General features: G+C 37.7%; 2 protein-coding genes and 1 long non-coding RNA gene across 4 annotated transcripts; all 3 read left to right on the top strand.

The window, feature by feature from the left end:
- The first annotated feature begins 1188 nt into the window (after positions 1-1188).
- LOC134238746 (uncharacterized) lies at positions 1189-6652 on the top strand. Of its 2 annotated transcripts, none has more exons than XM_062720869.1 (2): positions 1189-1476; positions 6360-6652. In XM_062720869.1, the coding sequence occupies exons 1-2, from the start codon at positions 1248-1250 to the stop codon at positions 6386-6388; spliced, it is 258 nt and encodes an 85-aa protein (XP_062576853.1). In that variant the 5' UTR covers positions 1189-1247; the 3' UTR covers positions 6389-6652. The 2 variants fall into 2 exon arrangements, with proteins under 2 accessions (XP_062576853.1, XP_062576852.1); XM_062720868.1 differs by having other exon boundaries at positions 3736-6652.
- Positions 6653-12955: 6303 nt separating this feature from the next.
- On the top strand, positions 12956-14286 carry LOC134238749 (uncharacterized). The gene is made up of 4 exons (XR_009986072.1): positions 12956-13227; positions 13347-13446; positions 13991-14083; positions 14210-14286. It is a non-coding gene; the product is annotated as an uncharacterized LOC134238749 (long non-coding RNA).
- A 9246-nt stretch (positions 14287-23532) lies between these two features.
- On the top strand, positions 23533-25441 carry LOC134238748 (myb/SANT-like DNA-binding domain-containing protein 4; the record flags this gene model as incomplete). Its single annotated transcript, XM_062720870.1, has 4 exons — positions 23533-23800; positions 24194-24261; positions 25134-25289; positions 25391-25441. Coding segments are annotated over exons 1-4 (490 nt in total), but the record flags the coding sequence as incomplete, so codon positions are not given.
- Between the last annotated feature and the right edge of the window lie 349 nt (positions 25442-25790).

The raw sequence follows: 25790 nt of genomic DNA, 5'->3' as shown, positions 1-25790 counted from the left end.
AAGCCCCTAACTAAATTTAAATTAAATCATTAAATTATTAAACAAGAGGTTTAATCAAATTATAAATTTTCTTAACTAAACAAAAATATTAAAACATTAACTAATTAACAAGAGGTTAATCAAATTATAAATTGTCATCACTTAAGTTAAGTTATTCAAGTAAGATTAATAATTTAATTTTTTTTAAAAGAGCAATTTAAATTGATAAAATCCTACAAAAAAGTAAAATCAGGAGATTTCATTGTAAAAAGGGTTTCTTTTTCATTTTTTCTATGTGTGCATGATGGGTTCGGTATTTGTTTGACATTTTGTACTTTATTTGTTATTTTGTACTGTGCATTTATTTATGTTTATCTCATAATAGGCCTTGTTAATTGTTAACATAGGTACTTACTTGGTTTATTAAGTATAGGACTTATGATTCCCCCTCCCTTCCACAGATTTGTTATAGTTGTAATTCTTATAGCTGTAATTTGGATTATTTTTTTTATAATTAAAGACACATAAAAATATTTCTGAATACCTAATTAATTGTAAAGATAAAATAAGGCCCCCTTGTTATACGCGATTTTCTCATGAAGGCGAGTGGCTAAATATCTCAACTTATGCACACACCGTTATTTAGCCACTGCATTTGTGAGAGTATAATTTAAATTTGTTAAAATTAATTGCATTTACCGCCATGTGCGGTAAATGCCAGTTATCGAAGAAGAATAGCCTAAGCGCGATAACTCCCCTGTCCTCAACCAAATTTCCAAAATAGCCCCAAGCCTTAAATGCGCTTGCGCACACATCCTCTTCGCTCGACGATTTTGATCAGACAGCATCAACAGAAAAATCACCTCCAAGTTGCAACTCATTACGTGGATTACTATATTGTACAGGTATCGTTCCACCGGCCATCGGTATGTATTAAACATCTAGTGAAGCATTGGAAGCGAATTGGGCGTTTCCCTTGCCTCAGCACTTAAGATGTCAGCAGATTTTGCTGGATCAATATTCATCATCACCATCCGTTAATGGCGGCATGCCAAACGTTAAACAAAAGGGCTTTAACTCTACATATAATTTGATCATTCATAATTAGTAAACGATGTTAATAACTTACAATCTCAGATTCAAACAAACAAACAAAAAAAAAAAACATTAATAGTAAAAATTTATAAATATAGAAGCAATTAATAATAATAATAATAAATTATGTATATGTTAAACACAAGTTACACAGTTGTTTGTTTTATAGAAACATGCTCCGTGCAAAAAGGACTACAAAGTCTCCATATGCCAGGCCCGGCCGAGCTCCAGCTGCCACCAAAAAGGCCAAAGCATCCAGGCCTCCAAGCACCGTGACTCAACCCAACCAGGTCACTCCTGATGCCATACCTCCAGCCTTATCAAACCAGCCTACAACTTCCTCAGGAATAGACATCCCTGACCCCTTAGAGTTTGAGGCATCGCCAACAATGCTTTCTACAGGTACTTCAGGCAGCACTAATACATTATCTAATTCAAGTGCAACAACACCAAATTCATTATGTAGCGTTTCAGACGCATTGGGCGTCCATGTCCCAGACAACCTGAGACAAAACATATATGATAATGCATTCATTCACTTGCATAAATTACTTCCTCTCAAACCAAATGACGAGCCCCAGCAACAGCTCGCATTTGTTGCTGGCGAATTAGTGCTAAAGGCTAAGCATAAAGAAATCAAAATAACTTCAATTGAAACATGGACAAATGCTTTCCTCATTTTCAGCAGCATTTACTTGACTAAGTTCCCTGAACACATTCAATCAATCCTTAAATACATTAACATCATACGCACTGCTGCACTGCGATCATCAAACTTAAACTGGCTCAATTATGACATACAGTTTAGACTAAAGCGCTCCAGGAACCATACTCTCGACTGGGGGTGTGTCGACGCAGAATTATGGCTCTTGTATGTGTCTCATGGCCACAACACTCTATCACAGCAAACCCCAAATTATACAACTAAATCGCCAAAATGCTTTGACTTCAATTACAAAGGCACATGCGGAAGACCATACTGCACTTATCAACATGCTTGCATTAAATGCTCCAATAATCACCCACTCATAAACTGCCGCTGGCACAGTCAGGCATTTCGCACAGAAAACTTTCGCCCATCCCAAGCCGAACATCCCCGCCAGCCCCCAAGCAGATTTCAGAGTAGAGGGTTCCCCCCAAACCAACCAAGGCCTCTGGGACCTGGCCCCAACCCCAGTCAACGTTAACATCCTAAAATCAATGCTAAAAGACTACCCCTTGCAACATATTGCTCATGAATTAATCAATGGTTTTCAATATGGTTTCAACATTTGTTATTCGGGTATACGGGAATATCAAAAATCTAAAAACATGAAATCTGCACAAACAAATTCACAGCAGCTCCAAGAAAAAATTGATCAAGAGGTTAAATTAGGTAGAGTAGCTGGGCCGTTCAAGAATATCCCCATGTCAAATATCAAGTGTAGCCCAATAGGCATTGTTCCCAAAAAGCAAGGGGGGTGGCGTATGATTTGTAACTTATCTGCACCAGAGGGAAATAGTGTTAATGACTTTATAGACCCAGATCTCTGCACCGTTCATTATACATCATTTGACTCGACAGTAAGAATGATAAAAGAACTAGGCAAGGGAGCTTTGTTGGGGAAAAAAGACATTTCTAGTGCATTCAGACTCCTTCCTATTCGCCCCGAGGATTTTTCCTTGCTTGGTTTTTATTTTAACAACTATTATTTCGATAAGTGCCTCCCATTCGGTTGCTCTATAGCATGCGCTACATTTGAAAAATTTGCAACAGCCCTCCATTGGATTGTTCAAGATCGAGCCAATATTGACACATTAGTACACTACCTTGATGATTTCCTTTTTGCAGGCCCTGCAAACACCCTTGTGTGCAAAAACCTCATGCAAATATTTGACATAACTTGTGAAACGCTCGGCGTTCCTCTGTCAGAGGAAAAAACTGAAGGTCCTACAACTTGTTTAACATTTCTAGGGTTAGGGATTAATACCATCACCCAAACTATATTTGTCCCTAAAGATAAAGTCGACGCCCTTAAAGCCCAACTTCAAAACGTTGCCTCGCGTCGCAAAATTACTCTTAAAGAAATGCAATCATTAGTTGGATCTTTGGCATTTATTTCTAAGGCAATACCTGCAGGGAGAGCCTTTTGTAGGCGATTTTATGACAGCCTATCACAGGGATACAAACAACACCATTATATCACTATCTCAAGGGCACTTCGCGAAGATGTAGATATATGGCTCGAGTTCCTGTCCGACTTTAATGGCACAACTGTATTCCCAGATATTCACTGGTCAGATAAAGACACTATTCACATATCCTCTGATAGCTCTGGTTCACTTGGGTGTGGGGTCATATTTGGTACACAATGGTCCTACCTACAATGGCCCTCAGAATGGTCACAACACGATTGTAGAGATCTGACTTATCTGGAGCTAGTCCCAGTCGCCCTTGCAATATACATATGGGGCCACAAACTACAAGGCAGAAAAATAATCTTGCATATTGATAACATGGCTGTTGTCGAGATAATCAACCAAAAAACATCAAAGTCACCAAGAGTTATGTCCCTCCTCAGGCCTTTTCTTTATAAAATATTAAAATACAATATCCAAGTCCGCTGCGAACATGTACCAGGTCATTCTAATTCTATACCTGATGCCATATCTCGTTTTCAGTGGCAAAAGTTCAGGAAGCTGGCCCCCCATGCAGACTATTATCCCTGCCAAGTTCCTCTGGAATTCTGGAACCATTTGAGCAGGAAGTAGAACAACTACTCTCAGCATCAGTCTCTCATAACACTCAAGAAATATACCAGAAAGGTCTTGACTCAATTGCACAATTTAGAAAAAAAAAAATTTAACTTAACAGAAGTATGGCCCCCTCCCATAGACCAATTAATTAACTATATTGCTTACCTATCCTCAAAGGGGACAACATACTCTACAGCCAAAACCTACCTAGCTGGCTTAAGCTTCAACATAAAACTTGGTAATTTCCCAGACCCATGCCAATTTTTCATAGTTAAGAAAATGCTAAATGGCTTTAAACAACTAAAACATAGAAAAGATTCAAGAAGCCCGATAACATTTCCCCTATTAGTCAAGTTAATAGACTCGCTGCAACATGTGTGTCGCAATTATTATGAAAAATTACTGTTCTCCTCAGCATATGGGCTCGCATTCTTTGCTTTACTTCGAGTTGGTGAAATAACCACCACTAGGGCAAATACCCACAGTTCCCCATTATCAATAGAAAATGTATCAATATCCAAATCATCCATTCAGATCACTTTAGGGAAAACTAAAACAGATCAGCATGGCAAGGGCACAACAATGCACATTAACAGTACAAAGCACAATCAAGTCCTATTCCACAACATTCTAGAGTACACGACCCATAGACCATCACAAACTCAAACATCACAGTTTCTGTGCCACATGGATGGCTCACCCTTGACTTACTATCAATTCAATCAAATACTAAAGAAAGCTCTATCATTCCTCAAACTTGATATATCAACATTCAAATCCCATTCATTTCGCATAGGGGCTGCAACTTCATTGTATATGCAAGGTACTCCAGAGCAAGAAATCAAAACCATGGGTAGATGGAAATCCAACGCTTTTAAGTCATATGTTCGCCCTAATACTGTAGTCTTGTAGATAGTCAGTCTTACTAACTGTAAGCTAAGTTTGCAGGAACTCGCTGCAAAGTATGGATTGTTGGATCTTCCATCATCAGACGAGCTGAAGATTACTGCACACGTTCACCAATTGGCCAAAACTTGTCTCTGGAGCACTTAAACATAGATGTAACCTGGTCCGGATCTGGGGGACTAAAATGGGAGCAACTTGATCAACACATTGCTAGTTTGTTAAATCGCCATAATGAAATCATTCCTCAAGTTCTAATAGTTCACTGTGGTGGCAACAGTATTGGCATTCAGTCCCTTAAAAAATTACAAATAGCCATGAAATCATTATTAGCCTCCATTCATAGAAAATTACCAAACACTCTTCTTGTATGGTCAAACATACTTCCTCGCAAATACTGGCGTTACATGATTTCGAGCGAAGCTGCAGAGAAATCTAGAAAAAGAATCAATAATTCCATTGGTTGCTTTGTTGTGCAAAAGTTAAATGGGGCCCTCATTCGTTACCCAGATATTAGAATTGATCAGCCCAAATTATTCCTCGATTGTGTTCATTTATCAGATCTTGGAAATTCTATTTTTACAACTACAATTCAAACGGCATTGTCCAAGTTTCTGACTTCCAGTCAAAAGGTTTTCCCCACACTCCCATAAAACACAGTATCTGTGCATGGCTTGTAAAAGAAACACCTTCACACCATCCCATATTCATGATAGTAGTCGCAATTGCACTGAGTTGCATTGCATCCTTCCCTCTCCCCTCCCCCCAGTTATGCTGATTGATGCTTTGATATGTTGTGTTATATTGCTTTGCCACATTATTCATTGATGATACCCTGCATATTGTTTTTGTATTGCTTTGAGAATCATTGCGTTGCATAAGACATGATGTCTTGTTTGCCAAATTGTCCGCCACTTGTTGGCGGATGGATTGCTGTCTCGAAATTCGTGCACAGCAATCCACTTGGCAGAATTTTGCAACAAGCCATCGCTGGCAACTTCTGTTTACCCTCCAGGGTTGTCAGCACCATATGGCTCCGTTTCTGCAAACCGTAGGCGCCAAATGCCAGATTGAGGATCGGCGCTTACTCATTGACACTTGCAATAATACTTGATCATTGTCCATTGTTTGATACCATTGATTTATTATGTAATAACCTATCTTAAACAAAATAAAGCCATGACAGATACTGCCATTCTGAATTGCTTATTCTTTCGAGATAATTGCATTTACCGCCATGTGCGGTAAATGCCAGTTATCGAAGAAGAATAGCCTAAGCGCGATAACTCCCCTGTCCTCAACCAAATTTCCAAAATAGCCCCAAGCCTTAAATGCGCTTGCGCACACATCCTCTTCGCTCGACGATTTTGATCACCCACCCGCCCCCACCATTTTATGTAGATTAATATTCCTCATCTAATCCACACAGTTTTTTTTTCCTTTACACCGATCATCCATAAAACTTGCTTACATATACCAGTCATCCATAAAAACTGCTTACATATATACATCACCCTATTCAGTTACGTACGCGGATATGCATACATATAGTATTTTTATCATAGGTATGTTAGGGCATAAATATTGTGCATTCAATTATTATTAGTTTTCTCCTGTGTTTCTGCTGTTATCATTTCCGATTCCAGCGCAACATCGTCCCTCGTCATGGCTTTAGAGATCCTTCCAGGCTGCAATCCATGCCGACGAACTACAGAATTTTGCAACAAGCCATCGCTGGCAACTTCTGTTTACCCTCCAGGGTTGTCAGCACCATATGGCTCCGTTTCTGCAAACCGTAGGCGCCAAATGCCAGATTGAGGATCGGCGCTTACTCATTGACACTTGCAATAATACTTGATCATTGTCCATTGTTTGATACCATTGATTTATTATGTAATAACCTATCTTAAACAAAATAAAGCCATGACAGATACTGCCATTCTGAATTGCTTATTCTTTCGAGATAATTAATTATCATATCTAATTTCTCATTTTTTCTCAATTTAATACATAAATAATATTTTCAAAAATAATTTAGGGATTTGTGAATATTAGACATTTAACTTAAATAACTTATTAATTTATAGACTGGCTTGAAATTGTGAGATGTGTAATTTCCATTTATCTCCCTTTAAATAATTTACCTGTAATTTGTCTGTGGTCATAGTTATTATTTTTTTTTAGCTTTATTTAAATAAGATTATTTCACTTTATTATTTATTTTGCTAAAATTAAAAGTTATTATAAGTATTTAAATGTAATCGTTGAATAAAGGGTTTCAGTTACTGCTGCTTGTAATTTGAGTAAGCTCCAAGGTTATATTTTGTAAAATAAAAAGAACATTTTTCTTCTCTGCAAATAAAGTCTAAAACACCAGGAAATAATTCTATAATTAAAATTCCCTCATAAAATTTTTCCATTAGGAGTAAGATTCCTGTAAAAGTTTAATATTTAAGGTTCCAGGTGGGGTCCCATTTCTTTTCACCCGAATTAATCTATTCACTTATAAATAATAATAATAGGGTCCTTCTCTGAGATATAACTGTTACTATATGGTTGATGTATTTTGTATGATGATTTTTTATGCGAAGATTGTCACTGATAATTGGTTGACTTTAAACATGCATAAACCGATTTAAATCTTTGATTATAGGATCGATTTTATGAATTCCATCGCGAGAAAATGAAATTTAGTGTACTCTGCATTATGAACATTTCTGTACGCATTGTTTGGTCCCGTTTTTCCCAAAATAAAATTATCGCAACTGTACCTTCAATTTCCGCATGACATCCGCTAGCCACGATTCTTTTTTGTTGAAAATTCTGACACTTTGTATCCTCGATCAATTTTAAAAACCATAATTATGAGCGATGATCAATTTTGAAAGTTTACATGTTGTTCAACTCTAGTATTAAAGCTGAATACGACTAGTAAATAGGCATACATCATTTTGGATATTACTATCTACGATATTAGCACCAGGGTACATACTTTTTGCATTCGTAACACCTGACTGCTTTATTGTCATGGGTTTCGGCGTTGAATGGCGAACCATGTTCGTGCTCCTTATCTTCCATTACTTTTGTTTACATTTTATCGCAGTTACGTCACTTACGTGTTTTTGTCTTTGTTGGTATACTGCACTGACCAGTACAACCATTGTAAGCTTCGTTGGTATCTTACTTTCTTGCAATAGAAGAAGCTATTTTTGTCGCTACTGAATGCTGTATAGCATACGTCTGTCTACACTGGTGTCGACTGATTACAATGAACATGCAGTGACTAAGTGAACCGCTTTATATAGGGGTCGTGTTTAGCTTTAATGTATTGAATTTGTATAATATTATCATTGCTTTGTCTGTCTGTCTGTACTGTATTAGTCTGAGACCATATCAACTGTTCATGAGATGCATGCCTAGCTTTGCTAATGCATATGAACTGTAATTTCATGCATATGCATAGTGACTTTGGTTAATGAACTTAACATTTACATTTATTCTCAGCTTCTTACAAGCAGAATAATAACCAAATTTGCATATGGATGCTTCCTCTGATGCTGAATCTGACCTACACTATTTGATTCACTGGCCCACTAGATTATTTTCATTATTAGATAAGTTCCAAGCTTTTCTGTTCTTTATCATGTATCTTTGGATGCTGGCTCTGATGCTTATTTTGGATGCTGCATCTGCCCTACATTTCTTGCTATACTGGCTCAGAGCTCAGATTATTTTCATTATTTAGATTAGTTCTAAACTGATCTTGTTCTTTATCATGTATCTTTGTATGCAGACTCTGATGCTCATTTTGGAACTGTATCCGACCTACATTTAACACTTGTACGCGGTGTATTGCCAATTTCTGGGACAGTCTCCTGGAAACAACTGCTCTCATGCTGCCTCTTTTGACAATGCTGTATCTGCTGCATACATTGATTGTTGCATTTAATTAACCTATATTTAAGTGGATCAGAGAGATAGGATTTAGATGAGTTATACCATATATGTACTTTGTTCTACAATTTTTGGTACATGTCCTTTCTGACAATTGTATTTTTTTTTTTGATGTATTTTTGCATGTATTGTTCAATGTCTGATTTACAGTGTCCATTAATTGTTTTCAATATTGTTTAATGTTTGATGTCCCATCTGCACACACAATTAACTGTCTGCCCACCACAACCCTCGCCTCGTCTCAGCAGCTCTGTCCAGACGTAGATGTAAAGTGAGTGGTTTTGTTTTCAATATTTGGGGCCTCGCTATGATAATGATCAGTTTGTCCGTCTGTCTGATACGGTTTCCCTCCCCTTGTCTCAATCTGGTTTAAACTGCAGTTATGTTGAACCAGTTTTCTAAATAAAAGGTCAAAGTAAAAAGCACATCTGTAATGTAACCCTTAACTGGGGTGATTTCTTTCATTTTAGCCCTATGTGGCTTGTACTTCACCTATATATAGTGCCAAGTGGTATAGGATGTGCAGTAACGAACAGCTTCTAGATCAGAAGTCAAGGCCATGTCATATTCATCATAGTGAGCACATTTTCTTTCATTTTAGCCCTATATGGCTTGTACTTCACCTATATACAGTGCCAAATGGTATAGGATGTGCAGTAACGAACAGCTTCTAGATCAGAAGTCAAGGTCATGTCATATTCATCATAGTGAGCACATTTTCTTTCATTTTAGCCCTATCTGGCTTGTACTTCACCTATATATAGTGCCAAGTGATATAGGATGTGCAGTAATGAACAGCTTCTAGATCAGAAGTCAAGGTCATGTCATATTCATCATAGTGAGCACATTTTCTTTCATTTTAGCCCTATGTGGCTTGTACTTCACCTATATATAGTGCCAAGTGGTATAGGATGTGCAGGAATGAACAGCTTCTAGATCAGAAGTCAAGGTCGTGTCATATTTATTATAGAGCATTTTTCTCCCCTTTGTAGAGTCCTTGAACCAAAGGTCAGTGGTAAACAATTTTTCTGTTTACGTATTAAAATCTCCAAGTGTTCATGGTTGGATATGATTTCAATCCAACAAGATTTGTGATATTTTTGTACCAGCTCATATTGACTCGGTAACCCATAGAATCCCACTTTGTTTAAAAGGTCACTTTAGGTTTAATAAACCAAGTTTTTGGTCAGGTTTCAAGGTCATAGCAGACATCTGTGTGAAGTTATTGTCATGGACATTATTCTGTGTTCCCTTGAGATTCATCTCATACATCTTCAGGAGTGCCAGTAGATTAAAGGTGCAAGTCAAATGTCAAGGTCATTTACAATGCCCTCTATTCCTGATGCCCTTTAGTAAAAGCGAGGCCCTTTGAGATGGGCACCAACTCATTGATGTTGCATAGTTGTATATACAACATCATGTTGTTGAGTTCATCTTATATATAAGGAATATATATATATATTAAAAAAACCAACCAAAAAAACAAAAAAAACAAAAAAACAAAAAAAACAAAAAAAACCCCAAAAAACAAAAAAAAAGTTCAATATACAGTTCAACTTTGCTTTCTTGAACATTGACAAGAAGCTATAACAGAGATTATTTCACTTAATTGTTTATTTTTTCATGAATTATTAGTATTTTGTAATCGTTAAATACCACGGTTTCAAGTTTGAGATTACAAGGTTGAACGGTATAGATGTATGTATATATATATATACATTCATTTAATCTTGCAGAAGCAGGCACAAGCAGTATTAAATCTTACAGAAGCAGCGGCAAGTGGTATTTAATCTTACAGATGCAAAGACAAGCCATTTTGTTATCTTACAGATGCAAGAACAAGTAGTAGCCAATCTTACAGAAGCAGGATCAATCATTTTTTTTCTTACAGAATCAGACACAAGCAGTATAATAAACCTTACCGAAGCAGAGCCAAGCAGTATTTAATGGTGAAGAAGCATGGACAAGCCTTTTTTTTTTATCTTACAGATGCACGAACAACCAGTAACCAACCTTACAGAAGCAGGGAAAAAGAGTATTTAACCTTGAAGATGCAGAAACAAGCAGTATTTAATTGAACAGGAGCAGGGACAAGCAGTATTTAATCTTGCAGAAGCAGGGACATAGTTTTTTATCTTACAGAAGCAGGGACACAGTCTTTTTATCTTACAGAAGCAGGGACACAGTTTTTTATCTTACAGAAGCAGGGACATAGTTTTTTATCTTACAGAGGCAGGGACACAGTTTTTTATCTTACAGAGGCAGGGACATAGTTTTTTATCTTACAGAGGCAGGGACACAGTTTTTTATCTTACAGAGGCAGGGACACAGTTTTTTATCTTACAGAGGCAGGGACATAGTTTTTTATCTTACAGAGGCAGGGACACAGTTTTTTATCTTACAGAGGCAGGGACACAGTTTTTTATCTTACAGAGGCAGGGACACAGTTTTTTATCTTACAGAAGCAGGGACATAGTTTTTTATCTTACAGAGGCAGGGACACAGTTTTTTATCTTACAGAGGCAGGGACACAGTTTTTTATCTTACAGAGGCAGGGACATAGTTTTTTATCTTACAGAGGCAGGGACACAGTTTTTTATCTTACAGAGGCAGGGACATAGTTTTTTATCTTACAGAGGCAGGGACACAGTTTTTTATCTTACAGAGGCAGGGACACAGTTTTTTATCTTACAGAGGCAGGGACATAGTTTTTTATCTTACAGAGGCAGGGACACAGTTTTTTATCTTACAGAGGCAGGGACACAGTTTTTTATCTTACAGAGGCAGGGACATAGTTTTTTATCTTACAGAGGCAGGGACACAGTTTTTTATCTTACAGAGGCAGGGACATAGTTTTTTATCTTACAGAGGCAGGGACACAGTTTTTTATCTTACAGAGGCAGGGACATAGTTTTTTATCTTACAGAGGCAGGGACACAGTTTTTTATCTTACAGAGGCAGGGACATAGTTTTTTATCTTACAGAGGCAGGGACACAGTTTTTTATCTTACAGAGGCAGGGACACAGTTTTTTATCTTACAGAAGCAGGGACATAGTTTTTTATCTTACAGAGGCAGGGACACAGTTTTTTTATCTTACAGAAGCAGGGACAAGCAGTTCTTAACCAATCTTACAGCGACGAGCAGTATTCATCTTTTCAGATGCAGGGACAACCAGAATTTAATCTTTCAGAAGCAGGGACACACATATTTTTCCCCTTACAGATGCAGGTACAAGCAGAAGCCAATCTTAAAGAAGGACAAACAGCACCCAATCCTACAGAAGCAGGAGAAAGCATTACTTTATCTTACAGAAGCAGGGGGAAGCATTACTTTATCTTACAGAAGCAGGGGGAAGCATTACTTTATCTTACAGAAGCAGGGGAAAACAGTACTTTATCTTACAGAAGCAGGGGAAAGCAGTACTTTATCTTACAGAAGAAGGGGGAAGCAGTATTTAATTTTACAGATGCAGGGACAAGCAGTATTCAATCTTATGGAAGCAGGGACAAGCAGTACCTAAACCTACAGAAGCAGAGACGAGCAGTACCCAACCCTACAGAAGCAGAGACAAGCAGTGCCCAATCCTGAAGGAGCTGACACAAGCAGTCCCCAATCCTGAAGGAGCTGAGACAAGCAGTGCCCAATCCTACAGAAGCAGAGACAAGCAGTACCCAATCCTACAAAAGCTGAGACAAGCAGTGCCCAATCTTACAGAAGCAGAGACAAGCAGTGCCCAGTCTTACAGAAGCAGAGACAAGCAACTGACCCAGTTCTAAAGAAGTAGAGACAAGCAGTGCCCAATCCTACAGAAGCAGAGACAAGTCGCACCCAATCCTAGAGAAGCTGAGACAAGCAGTGCCCAATCTTACAGAAGCAGAGACAAGCAACACCCAGTTCTAAAGAAGCAGACAAGCAGTGCTCAACCCTACAGAAGCAGACAAGCAGTGCCTAATCCTACAGAAGCGGAGACAAGCAGTGCCCAAACCTACAGAAACAGAGACAAGCAGTGCCCAATCTTACGGAAGCAGAGAAAAGCAGTGCCCAATCTTAAAGAAGCAGAGAAAAGCAGTGCCCAATCTTACGGAAGCAGAGACAAGCAACTGACCCAGTTCTAAAGAAGTAGAGACAAGCAGTGCCCAAACCTACAGAAGCAGAGACAAGCAGTGGCCAATCCTACAGAAGCAGACAAGCAGTGCCCAATCTTACAGAAGCAAAGACAAGCAGTGCCCAATCTTACAGAAGCAGAGACAAACAGTGCCCAATCCTACAGAAGCAGAAGCAGACAAGCAGTGCCCAATCTTACAGAAGCAGAGAAAAGCAGTGCCCAATCTTACAGAAGCAGAGACAAGCAGTGCCCAATCCTACAGAAGCAGAGACAAGCAGTGCCCAATCTTACAGAAGCGGAGACAAGCAGTGCCCAATCCTACAGAAGCGGAGACAAGCAGTGCCCAATCCTATAGAAGCAGAGACAAGCAGTGCCCAATCCCACAGAGGCCAAGACAAGTAGCACCCAATCCTACAGAAGCAGAGACAAGCAGTGCCCAATCCTAAGATTTGGGTGAGTAGTGTTAGTATACTAAAAAGGTCAAGTTAAAATCTTTTCTTCATACACTTAGAGAGATTCAAGAACTTTCTCACTTGATTAAGTGTTTTCCTCTTCACATTCTATTTAAACAGACAGAGAGTAAGACTGGAAACCATGTTTCAGGGCAGACTGTCATGCTTTAGCTAGAGTGTCAGGAGTAAGGATGAACAGTGGCCAAACTTAGAACTGAGGGTAAGACACAAAGTCTTCTCTGTTAATGTTCCCATATTCTGAGATTCAGGGCAAATCTCTTGTTTGTCCATCTGTCTATTTGTCCGAAGAAACTTTATTCTTGACTCTAGCTTTAACAAGTATGAGCTTAGGACTTTGGCATTTCATTTGTATTTCTTTTGAGCCCTTTTTTAGGATATCAATATTTTTTACCTTTGCCTAGAGTGCTTTACTTTTGAAAAACACTTTAATAATCTTGTCTATAACTCCTGCATGCTTGGTTCAAATGCCTACACATTTTACATTTCTTTTTTCTTGTACAAAGTACTATCTTTGTGTACCTAGATATTTTAGACATTTTGACCTTGGAATTTGATTTTCTTTTGAAAAAAACTAAAATATAAGACATAACAAATAAACAGTTGGTGCATTAGGCTCTCTTCTTATTTTTTTGCTTTCTTGGATACCAACATTTCAACAATTTATTGTGGACTGGGCATCTGTGTTTCCTGAAATTATTTACTGATTTGAAATCTCTAATTGACCTTTATTTATTTCTTGTTAGATTGCCTTCCATTACCAGTTTTACATTGGCCAGTTAAAGACAGAAAAAGAGTCCAGACCAGAAGGATCCACTGCTAAAACCAACCATGTCAAGGTAATGTACATTGATTACTTCTTGTTTATATATAAGTCTTCCTAAAAATTTCCTTAATTTCTTGTGCATCCTGTTCATAAGAAAGAGTTTGCAGCAATATAAACATTCAGTGTTTTGTCTTGACAGAGCAGTTGGCTGACCTTGACCTGGCAGTGAAGAGGAGACGCCCCATAAACTGAGGCCTACCTCGGAAGATATGGTAATATTCTCTCTTCTTACACAAATTCCTTATTATACCCCCCTGCCAGTAAAGTGAAGGTCATCAGTTATTGGGTTGTCTGTCTGTCATTCCTTTTGTGTATCTAATACATTTTGAGGAAGCTAATCACTTATGTGCAACTCCTCCAATAACCACAGGCTTTCTCACCTTTACCAAAGTAATTCATAATAGAAAGTGGAATAATCACTGAGTAAAATTGTATGAGAGTCTCAATATCAAAAAGTGAAATCATGTCCTCTCCAATTTTAAATTTTGATTGGACACATAATTGAGTTTGGATTCCCATATGTAATTGTGGACACTGCTATTTTTTCGATAATAGCTGAAGTACCCATCTCTTATTCACAACTCTACCTATAACCATTGAAGAAATTAAAGACTTTCACTGTATCTTTATTACATAATGCCATTGTGCACAACCTATTTTATGTTTTGGTTGTGCAAACATAGCAAAACCTGGAATTTTCCATTGCATAAGAGGGGTTGTAACATTTTGTATTTAGCTCCATGCATGTTCAGAGAACCTCTAATTATGAAGTTTGGTAGATACGATCAAGCAATTTTGGACAGAGTTATGTCCATTCGATTTTAAAAAATTCCAATTATTTGCAGTTTTTATTCATTTTCTTTGCATAGTTATTTCATATTGAAATGACTGAAATGAATTTAAAAAATTATCATAAGAATATCTAGATCAAGTTCAGTTTTGGGTACAGTCGAGCAATTTTGGACAGAATTATGCCCCTTGGACTTCCAATTATTTTAGGGAGGAGGAGGAGGTGGAGCATAAGTGTATCACAAACATATCTTGTTTTACATTGCTTTCTGAGTCCCACAAACATATCTCGTTTTACATTGCTTTCTGAGTCCCACAAACATATCTTGTTTTACATTTCTTTCGGAGTCCCACTTTAACCTCTTTATTTTCAATTGACAGAACACACGTCTGAAGCAGCAGGACATAGAACCTTTGCCAGGCAGCCTGATACAGGTATAATCTTTTTATCCTTTTTGTTTCATTGCATTTGAACTTTACTAATTTTTTGTCAGTTTCTTTCTTTGCTAGGGGTACAGAGGAGGGATGGACAGATAGCAGCCAGCAACTCACAGAGGAGGACACCATTACCAGGATACAGGGTATCCACTATAACAACAGGACAACATCTGACAAAGGGTAAGGAACAGACTGCATTTGTTGCATTTTGGATTTCTGATGATAAATGATTTGACCAGCCTTGATCCTACAAAAAGACTACTTGGTTTGCCTTGCTACAAGGAGTCCAGGAAGCAAGGATCAACTGAAGTCAGGGATAGAAGAAAGGGTAAGATAAAAAATGATAGAAACGGTAAGATAAACAAATCTCTTTTTAGGTCACCTGAGTAAACTCAGGTGACCTATTGCTATCTGTTTTCGTCCGTCGTCGTCCGTCGTGTGTTAACATTTGAACATTTTCAGCTTCTTCTCTGAAACCACAGATCCAATTTCAACCAAATTTGGCATATAGCATCTGTAGGTGAAGGGAAACAAAAATTGTGAATTTCATGGTCCCTGCCCCCCTGGGGCCTGGAGGGGTGGGTGGGTCAAAAACCACTAAAATTAGTGCAATCTTTAAAAATCTTCTTTACTCCTGGACATCAAGCAGTCAAACTGTTGGCATGATTGTAATCAGCATTGAGTCCTCTACCAAAATTGTGAAATTCGTGGCCCCAGGATCAGGGGTTCTAGTGCTAGGGTGGGGCTAAATAGGTTATATAGTGAAAATGCATTATTTCTTTGAAATTCTTCTTTTCTGCTCCTGGGCATTAGATAAACTAACCAAGTGCATAGTTGAGTTGAAAATGACTGCCTCTTCCAAAATTTTGAATTTAATGACCCCAGGGTCAGGGGTTCTAGTGCTAGGGCGGGGCCATATAGATTATTATAGTGAAATTGCAATAATTCTTTGATATTCTTCTTTTCTGTTTGCGGGCATTAAATAAACTAACCAAGTGCATAGTTATGTTGAATAAGGCTGCCTCTTCTAGAATTGTGAATCTAATGGCGCCAGGGTCAGGGGTTCTAGTGGCAGGGCGGGGCTATATAGATTATATAGTGAAAATGCATTATTTCTTTGATATTCTTCTTTTCTGCTCCTGGGCATTAAATAAACTAACCAAGTGCATAGTTATGGTGAATAAGGCTGCCTCTTCTTAAATTATGAAGTTTATGGCCCCAGGGTCGGGGGTTCCAGTGTTAGGGCGGGGTTCTATTGATTATATAGTGAAAATGCATTATTTCTTTGAAAATCTTCTTCTCTGCTCCTGGGTATTAAATAAACTAACTAAGTACATAGTTATGATGAGTAAGAGTGACTCTTCCACAATTGTGAATTTTATGGCCCCAGGGTCAGGGGTTCTGGTGTTAGCTATAGGGTGGGGCTCTATTGTTTATATAGTGAAAATGCATAAACTCTTTAAAAATCTTCTTTTATACACCTGGGTAATAAACCAATGAACTATATACATAGTTATGAGGAGGAAGGATGCCTCTTTGAGATTTGTGAATTTCAGGGCCCCTGGGTTGGGGCTTCTTGTGTTAGGGCGGGGCTCTAATGTTTATATAGTGAAAATGCATAAATTCTTTGAAAATCTTTTCCTTTGATCCTGGGTATTATGGCAATGATCTTAGTATATATTTATGACGAAGAACGATGCTTCTTCCAAAAATGCTTAATTTTCTGGCCCCTGGGACAGAGGTACTTGGGTGGGGGAGGGGGTCTGAAAATGATTTAATTGTTTGAAATCTGCACTTTGGTATTAATCAACAACATGGTGAAATAAAATTTATAAAATTTCCAAAATTTTGAAGATGTGGCCCCAGGGTCAGTGGTTCATGTGGGATGGGGTGCACAACTGATAATGATAAAGTGGAAATGCATTTTCTCTGTTACTGTGATCTACATGTACCCCAGGGTATTACTAACCGAAGTAAGTATGCTGAGTGCATAATTATGATAAGCAATGGTGCCTCTTTCAAAATTGTGAATTTAATGGCTTCTAGATTAAAACATGAATCAAATTCAATTGATGGAAAGTTGTTGCATGATACTCAGGTGACCTATAAGGCCCAGATTTAGCAGCAGATTCATCACTTGCCAGCTAGCAGCTGAAATTGACTTATATGTCAATCCTACAGGTAACTGCAAGAAACTAAGTTGCACTTCTATTAGTATTACATTTGCATCACTTGGGTTTAAATTAGATTTTCTAACTACATTGTTAACAGACAATTCTAGATCCCACAATGTATGTTCAAGAGCAGATCCACATTTTATAGAAGAGTGAGGAGAATTGACTGACTGCAAGCTTCTTTATAGAGGAGGTAAAATACATTCTCTTCTCTATTCCCTTTGCAAGATTTCATAACTTTCATTAGATGCAGTCTGATAATTATAACTAATGTTTTGTTGATCTCTACATATTTTGTGTTGACAGGAAAAAGATCAGGTTTGGTTGGTTCCCAGGTTTTAGAGATGTCAGTAATGTTTGAACCTGAGACAACCAAGATAAAAGACAGACTACACTTAAACCTTGGTGTGAAGGTAAGATGTGAACTTATCTTTTTTTAGCTCACCTGAGCCGAAGGCTCAAGTGAGCTTTTCTGATCACATTTTGTTCGTCGTCCGACCGACTGTCCGTCCGTAAACTTTTCACATTTTCGACTTCTTCTCAAGAACCAATGGGTCAATTTTAACCAAACTTGGTACAAAGCATCCTTAGGTAAAGGGGAGTTTAGATTATTAAAATGAAGGGCCAAGTCCCCTTACAAGAGGAGATAATTAAGAAAAGACAAAAATAGGGTGGGGTCATTAAAAAATCTTCTTCTCAAGAACCACTTGGCCAGGAAAGCTGAAACATGTGGAAGCATTCTTGGGTAGTGTAGATATTAAATTGTTAAAATCATGACCCACGGGGGTAGGGCGTGGCCACAATAGGGAATCCAAGTTTTACATAGAAATGTATAGAACAAATCTTTAAAAATCTTCTTCTCAAGAAGCACTGGGCCAGGAAAGCTGAAACCACAATAGGGAATCCAAGTTTTAAATAGATATATTTAGGAAAAATCTTTTAAGAATCTTGTTCTCAAAAACCACTGGGCCAGGAAAGCTGAAACTTATGTGAAAGCATCCTGGGGTAGTGTAGATTCTAAAGTATTAAAATCATGAATGGGGAGGGTGTAGGGGGGGCATGATAGGTATAGCAAGAGGGGAAATCTGGTAAAGAACTTCATCACCAAAGTTACTCAGGTGAGCGATGTGGCCCTTGGGCCTCTTGTTTACTCTGAAAACTTGTTTTTAATGCCATTTGACTAAGTCTTTGAATTTCCTAAAAAAATTATTTTAGAAGTGAGATTAATTTGGTAACAGTTATTTTAACAATTTGCAAATGTTATTTACTAGGCAGAATGGAGAATTGTACCCATTGCACCTCAGAAAAGGTTGTATTTTGATCTTATAAGCCAGAAATAAGGTGAGCTGTATTTTTCCTGTTGCACATATTTTTGGTTTTCTGTTTTCCCTCCTTTTTTACTTACATTACTAACATTACTATCCTTTTCCCATTTCATTTATAATTGTTTGTGTATTTTCCATATATGTAATTGTCACATGTTTTTGTTTGTGGATGATGCATTAAAGGCTCTTTTTCAATTGTTATGGAACTGTACTAATCCTGTGTCAGTTTCTACCATTATCAAGGGCACAAGGAGGAATGGGCAGATAGCAGAAGATACCACATTGAGGAAGAAGAGACCATTGCCAGGATACAGGGTATCCACCATAACAAAAGGCCAAGATTGGGCAAAGTGGTAAGAAACAAGCAGCATTTTTGGTGTTTAGATGTAGATTTTCTATTTTCACTTTATTTAAGACTGGTACTAGTACTAGTTAAAAATGACTCTTGACTCTGTATGTTAACAGAATTATAGTTAGCCTCAATCCCAATACAAACAATGACAACCCTACTTTTGAAGAAGAGTCCAGAGTTAGCCCCAATCCCAATACAAACAATGACAACCTTACTTGTGGATTTACGAGTACAGGGAGTTCGGCATTAACTTTTAAGGGGTAAGGTTCAAATCCTTGTGTTCATTTTAACTGTTGTAAACAGAGCTCTCTTTGATCTGGAATCTAAGTATTTGACTGAGTAAAGCACCAAGAGCTAAAATAAACTGTGTCTAACCTTTTAGATGACAGCAGGTATAGACAGATGCCTTATCGTAGACGACCACACAAAGATGAGGAAGTCATTACCAGGATACAGTCAACGGCCAAACATTGACAACAGTAGTAAGAAACAAGCTGCTTATGATACATTTTTTGATTGCAATGTTTAATTCTTAGTCAATTCAATAAAGACGCTCATTAGACCTCTTGTACATTTACAGAATAATGGTTAGACAAGCCTTGATCTCATGGTAGAGAACACTTCCATCACTCAAAAGGAGGAGTCCAGGGAAGAGAGATCCACAGCAGCCAGCCATGGACAAAAGGGTAAGATACAAATTAAATGTGATGAATCCATTGCTTGTGCTCTTTCACACATTATTATAATTAGGGCCATTTTCACAGATTGTAAAATGAGCCTCCTTTGATCTGGAATCTCAGTATACCACAACTAAAGAACAAAGATCTTAATTAAAAATTGTGGGTTTTTAGCTCTACTGGTCAGAGACCAGAAGAGCTTATGCGATAGTAATGCGTCTGGCGTCTGTCCGTCTGTCTGTCTGTCTGTAAACAATTTTTCAAAATGCTACTCCTCCTACAGTTTTGGTCTGATTTCAATATAACTTGGCATACAGGTAGACTACACTAAGATACATAATTCTGTATATCGGTTTTTGATTTCGATGAACGGTGCTGCCGTGGTTACTAAAAATAGAAATTTCTGTGAAATTCTTTCAAAACGCTACTCCTCCTACAGTTTTGGTCTGATGTCAATATAACTTGGCACACAAGTAGACTACACTAAGATACATAATTCTGTGTATTGGTTTTTGATTTCGATGAACGGTGCTGCCGTGGTTACTAAAAATAGAAATTTCTGTGAAATTCTTTCAAAACGCTACTCCTCCTACAGTTTTGGTCTGATGTCAATATAACTTGGCACACAAGTAGACTACACTAAGATACATAATTCTGTATATTGGTTTTTGATTTCGATGAACGGTGTTGCCGTGGTTACTAAAAATAGAAATTTCTGTGAAGTTCTTTCAAAACACTACTTTTCCTACAGTTTTGGTTCGATTTCAATATAACTTGGCACACAAGTAGACTACACTAAGATACATAATTCTTTATATTGTTTTTTGATTTCGATGAATTGTTTTTCCGTGGTTACTAAATATAGAAATTTCTGTGAAATTCTTTCAAAACACTACTCCTCCTACAGTTTTGGTCTGATTTCAATATAACTTGGCATACAGGTAGACTACACTAAGATACATAATTCTGTATATCGGTTTTTGATTTCGATGAACGGTGCTGCCGTGGTTACTAGAAATAGAATTTCTGTGAAATTCTTTCAAAACGCTACTCTTCCTACAGTTTTGGACTGATGTCAATATAACTTGGCACACAAGTAGACTACACTAAGATACATAATTCTGTGTATTGGTTTTTGATTTCGATGAACGGTGTTGCCGTGGTTACTTAAAATAGAAATTTCTGTGAAGTTCTTTCAAAACGCTACTTTTCCTACAGTTTTGGTTCGATTTCAGTATAACTTGGCACACAAGTAGACTACACTAAGATACATAATTCTTTATATTGTTTTTTGATTTCGATGAATTGTTTTTCCGTGGTTACTAAAAATAGAAATTTCTGTGAAATTCTTTCAAAACACTACTCCTCCTACAGTTTTGCTCTGATTTCATTATAACTTGGCACACTAGTAGACTACACTAAGATACATAATTGTGTATATCGGTTTTATATTTCGATGAACGGTGTTGCCGTGGTTACTAAAAATAGAAATTTCTGTGAAGTTCTTTCAAAACGCTACTCCTCCTACAGTTTTGGTTCGATTTCAATATAACTTGGCACACTAGTAGACTACACTAAGATACATAATTCTGTGTATCGGTTTTTGATTTCGATGAACGGTGTTGCCGTGGTTACTAAAAATAGAAATTTCTGTGACTTTCTTTCAAAACGCTACTCCTCCTACAGTTTTGGTCTGATTTCAGTATAACTTGGCACACAGGTAGACTACACTAAGATACATAATTCTGTATATCGGTTTTTGATTTCGTTGAATGGTGTTGCCGTCGCCCGTGGTTACTAGAAATAGAATTTCTGTGAAATTCTTTCAAAACACTACTCCTCCTACAGTTTTGGTCTGATTTCAATATAACTTGGCACACATTTAGAATACACTAAGAACATGAAAGAGACTTTATCAACGATCATTATTCTATTTATTGCTGTTGTAAAGTTCCAGTTCCCAACTGCTTAAGTACTTTTCTCTCCCGTTGCTATAAGTACAAACCAGTAGCGCTTCAGTCTCGACAGAGACTTCTGGTTTTCAGGTTGAATGACAACAGATAGAGGAGGACCAAGCAATGAAGAAGAGGACCACCCATGGGAGAAGAGGACTACACAAAGAAGAAGAGAAATACACAAGGAGAGAAGGACCATTGCAAGGATACAGGGTATCCACTAAACCAACAGGCCATCATCAGCTAAACTGGTAAGAAACAAGCTGCATATGTTACATTTTTTGGTTTACCAAGTTAGTCTATGTATCAAAAATGATTGGGACACACTTTACAACTTTTTACTCTCTATATTAACAGAATAATTGTTAGACAAGCTTCAATCTTGTGACAGAGAACACATCTATCACTCTTCCGGAGAATTTTCCTTAATGGGAACATAGATCCACTGCTGCTAGCCATGGAAGAAAGGGTAATTACAAATTAATGTGCTTGATCCACAACTTGATGAAAATGAGCATGTTGAATAAACCTCCTTTGATCTGGAATCTCAGTATCCTACAATAAAAGTACCAAGAACTTAGATGTGTCCATTTTTTTCATGTGACAGCAGGTATGGACATGTGCCAAGTTTAAGACAACCACTCAATGAAGGATAGGATCACTCACCACTCACTGAAGAGGAGGACCACTCAAGGAAGAAGAGGACCACACAATGCTGAGGAGGACCACACAATGAAGAAGAGGAATAAGAGGAATACACAAAGGATGCATACACAAGGAGAAGAGGTACACACAATAATGAAGAGGACCACACAGTGAAGAGGAGGACCATACAAGGAAGAAGAGGAATACACAAAAAAGAGGAAGACCATTCAAGGAAGAAGAGGACCATTCAAGGAAGATGAGACCATTGCCAGGATACAGGGTATCCACTTAACCAATGGGCCAACATTTGCAACATTGGTAAGAAACAAGCTGCATATGTTCAGTTTTGGATTCCTATGTGTTATTCTTAGTCAATCCTGTTAGAACACAAATTTGAACTCTTGACTTTTTGTTTAAACAGAATGATGGTTAGGCAAGCTTTGATCTTGTGGCAGAGAACACATCTATCACTCTGTAGGAGGAGTCCAGAGATCCAAGTTTTACTGCTGCCAGCCATGGAAGAAAGGGTAAGATACAGATAATTTGTGCTAAATCCATTGCTTGTGCTTTTCCACAAATGATCATTATTGAGGTCTCTTTTGATGTAGAATTTCTCTTTCTTATAGAAACAAGGACAACAAGACCCTTATACTGTCAAAGGTCTGGTAGATTACATTACCTGCTGGCAAGAGTACCAAGAAGCTGGACACCAGGCTAGGAGGTTATAAACCTTGACTCGGGCTCCAGCTCCAACTCTGGCTCCAATTTAAAATTGTACTCCTAGGAGTACGAGATCAAAATCTTAGGTTATAAAAATTTTCGAGTACGTACTCCTAAGAGTACGGACTCGAAATTTTGGAGTACGAACTCGGACTTTTTTTCAATTACACAAGCGGTCTTTTTGGAACTCTTCAGTAATGGCGGCGCCCATGTAATGTGTACGCTGATGATTTGTGGCAGTATTCCAATGGGCATAGAGGTGAGTTTATTTGTTTATTTTCCATTAAAACGTTTTAAGCTATATTTTTCTCAAAAATTCTTATGAAATAACATATGATTTCTGTAAAACGTAAAGGGTTGTATTGGTTACTTTGTGTCCGACGACAAAGTACAATATCGTCTGCATATACACAGCAGACTATACAAATATAACATTAAACATGGCAGAAAAAGACATAGAAAAACTCCTTACCTCAAAAGAGGTTGTTGAAAAAAAAGTGAGAACGAAGTGGTCTCCAGACGAGGAGACGAGACTGATTTCGGCCGTCCTTGATCGGGAGGATGCCCTATTCGGCGATTTTAAGGGCACCGGGGCGAAATCTGGTCAGGCGAAGCGGAGGCAGGGCTGGGAGGAAGTCGCAGATGTGTTGAATGCGTAAGGAATTTCTTCCTACCTGTGAAAACTTTTATTTATTTAATATGATATCATATTTATTATTTAAGAAAGTCAAAGTGGAAATGATCTGCTTTCTAAATAGGCCTAAATATTGTGTTATAGGGTGTGGACAAATTAAGATTGATTGTTTATCATTGTATTTGAAAAAAATACTTGCAGAAATCTTCAGAGCACAATGTGTTTGAAATGTACTTTTCATGTGTTACACCTTATCTTTGTGCATAAAATGATGTAAACTAATTGGTTTTTTTTAAGCAATAGCTCATAATTATGATTAACTGAGGCCAATAAAAATGATTTTATAAACAATAAGGAAACAGAAAAGAGGAAAAACAAAATCATAAATTTAATGTTTAAATCTTGTTTTTGTAGACAATTCACTAACAGCAAGAGAACACCAGAGGAGTGCAGAAAAAAGTATAACAATGCGAAACAAAGGAGTAAGTGAATTTAATTTCTGCAAACACTTATGTGTTCTAAACATCTAAATGTAAGCTAGATCTAAATTAGTTTTCTAGTTTAGTTTGTATTCTCAGTAAGTCCACTCTCAGTAAGAATTTTAGTTAAAAAAAAGAGAGAATGTTGTATTATCACCATGATCACTGGCTTCAGTTTAAGTTCTCACCTGCAACCTTTCTTAAATCAAGAATTTGTTAACCATTCAATCCAACAGTATAATCTTAAATAAAATTCAAAAAGACGTTGCTTTTTGTTTTATAATCAGTGGCGGATTTAAGGGGGGGGGGGGGCGCACCCGGGGCGCGTCCCCCCTAAAATTGTCAAAGTTAACGTAAATCACAGTTTCGTCTAGAAAATGTAAATATGTCTGCTTGGTAGACCTCATTTTTACCCTACAAAATCTCTAGAATCCATGAGCTTCCGGGGGCTTCGCCCCCTGGGCCCCCACCCTGGATCCACTGGGGGCCTCAAGGCAGCTCCCAAACCCCTTGCCTATTTTTGGCGCCCCCTCTAACTTCAATTCCTGGATCCGCGCCTGATAATCTCTTTATGTTGATGATAGGATTTTCTGTAAACTACACAATTTTAATTGACTGCTTCATACACAGTAGATATGAGACATTTAAAAAAACATTAATAACCAATTTACAATGTATTTACTGACTCAGCATTAGATATCAAACAAGTTTTAAGTCAACAATAAACCTAGGGTTATAGGGGTTCAAAACTGATGAAAATTTTAATTTGAATGTAAATAACAAATATCTTGCTCATGTACACTCAACCTTGTATTTATTATTATAGCTCAGACATGCCATATATTATTACTAAAGCATGTTTTTACTTACAACAGCCAAAGAAAAAATAGATTTCCTGAAGAAAGAATGTAGAAAAACAGGTGGCGGACAGGGGGCTGAAGTGGAACTCTCAGAGGCAGAGGAGGTACTCCTGCAGAGACAGGATGGTAGGCCCAGCATCTTTGGCCTAGAGGCAGGATTTGACAGTGACAGTAAGGAAGACAAGAACCATGTTCTCTGTACATTGTAACTATCTTACTTAACAATAGAGTATGTGAATTTGATCACTACTACACTCTTGTTTTCATTTCAGTTGTAGTTTTAACTACCGATAAAGAGTGCGAGAAAAGTCAGACTGTTGCTTGTGAGTAAATGGTGAAAATATGAAACACATACATATCCCATTTTTCTTAAGATAAAATGGCAATATAAGGCGTAACAAAAAATTATGTTTGTTTACGGTTACCCGACCGACCCTCATTTTCATCGCCGACCCAAACTTTTTTTTCGTCGTCGAAATCCGGAAGTTACTGGCCAGTCAGTTTAACTTTTACATTCATCTTTGAAATCGAAATTGAAAGTACAAAAACAAAACCAGCGAGTTCAATTTCTACACCAACGAGTTTGTTGCAATTTGCTTACCATTGCGTGGCAGTTGCAGGGGTGTGCAACTAGCATCGCCTGATGCCCGGTGCTACCGTTTTTGGGGTAGT

The sequence above is a fragment of the Saccostrea cucullata genome, unplaced genomic scaffold, assembly GCF_032062105.1.
Source record: "Saccostrea cucullata isolate Sc308-1 unplaced genomic scaffold, CSIRO_AGI_Scuc_v1 ctg4961, whole genome shotgun sequence".
Lineage (NCBI taxonomy): Eukaryota > Metazoa > Mollusca > Bivalvia > Ostreida > Ostreidae > Saccostrea > Saccostrea cuccullata.
The sequence above is the reverse complement of the archived record's forward strand: the minus strand, read 5'-3'. Positions and strand labels throughout refer to the sequence as shown.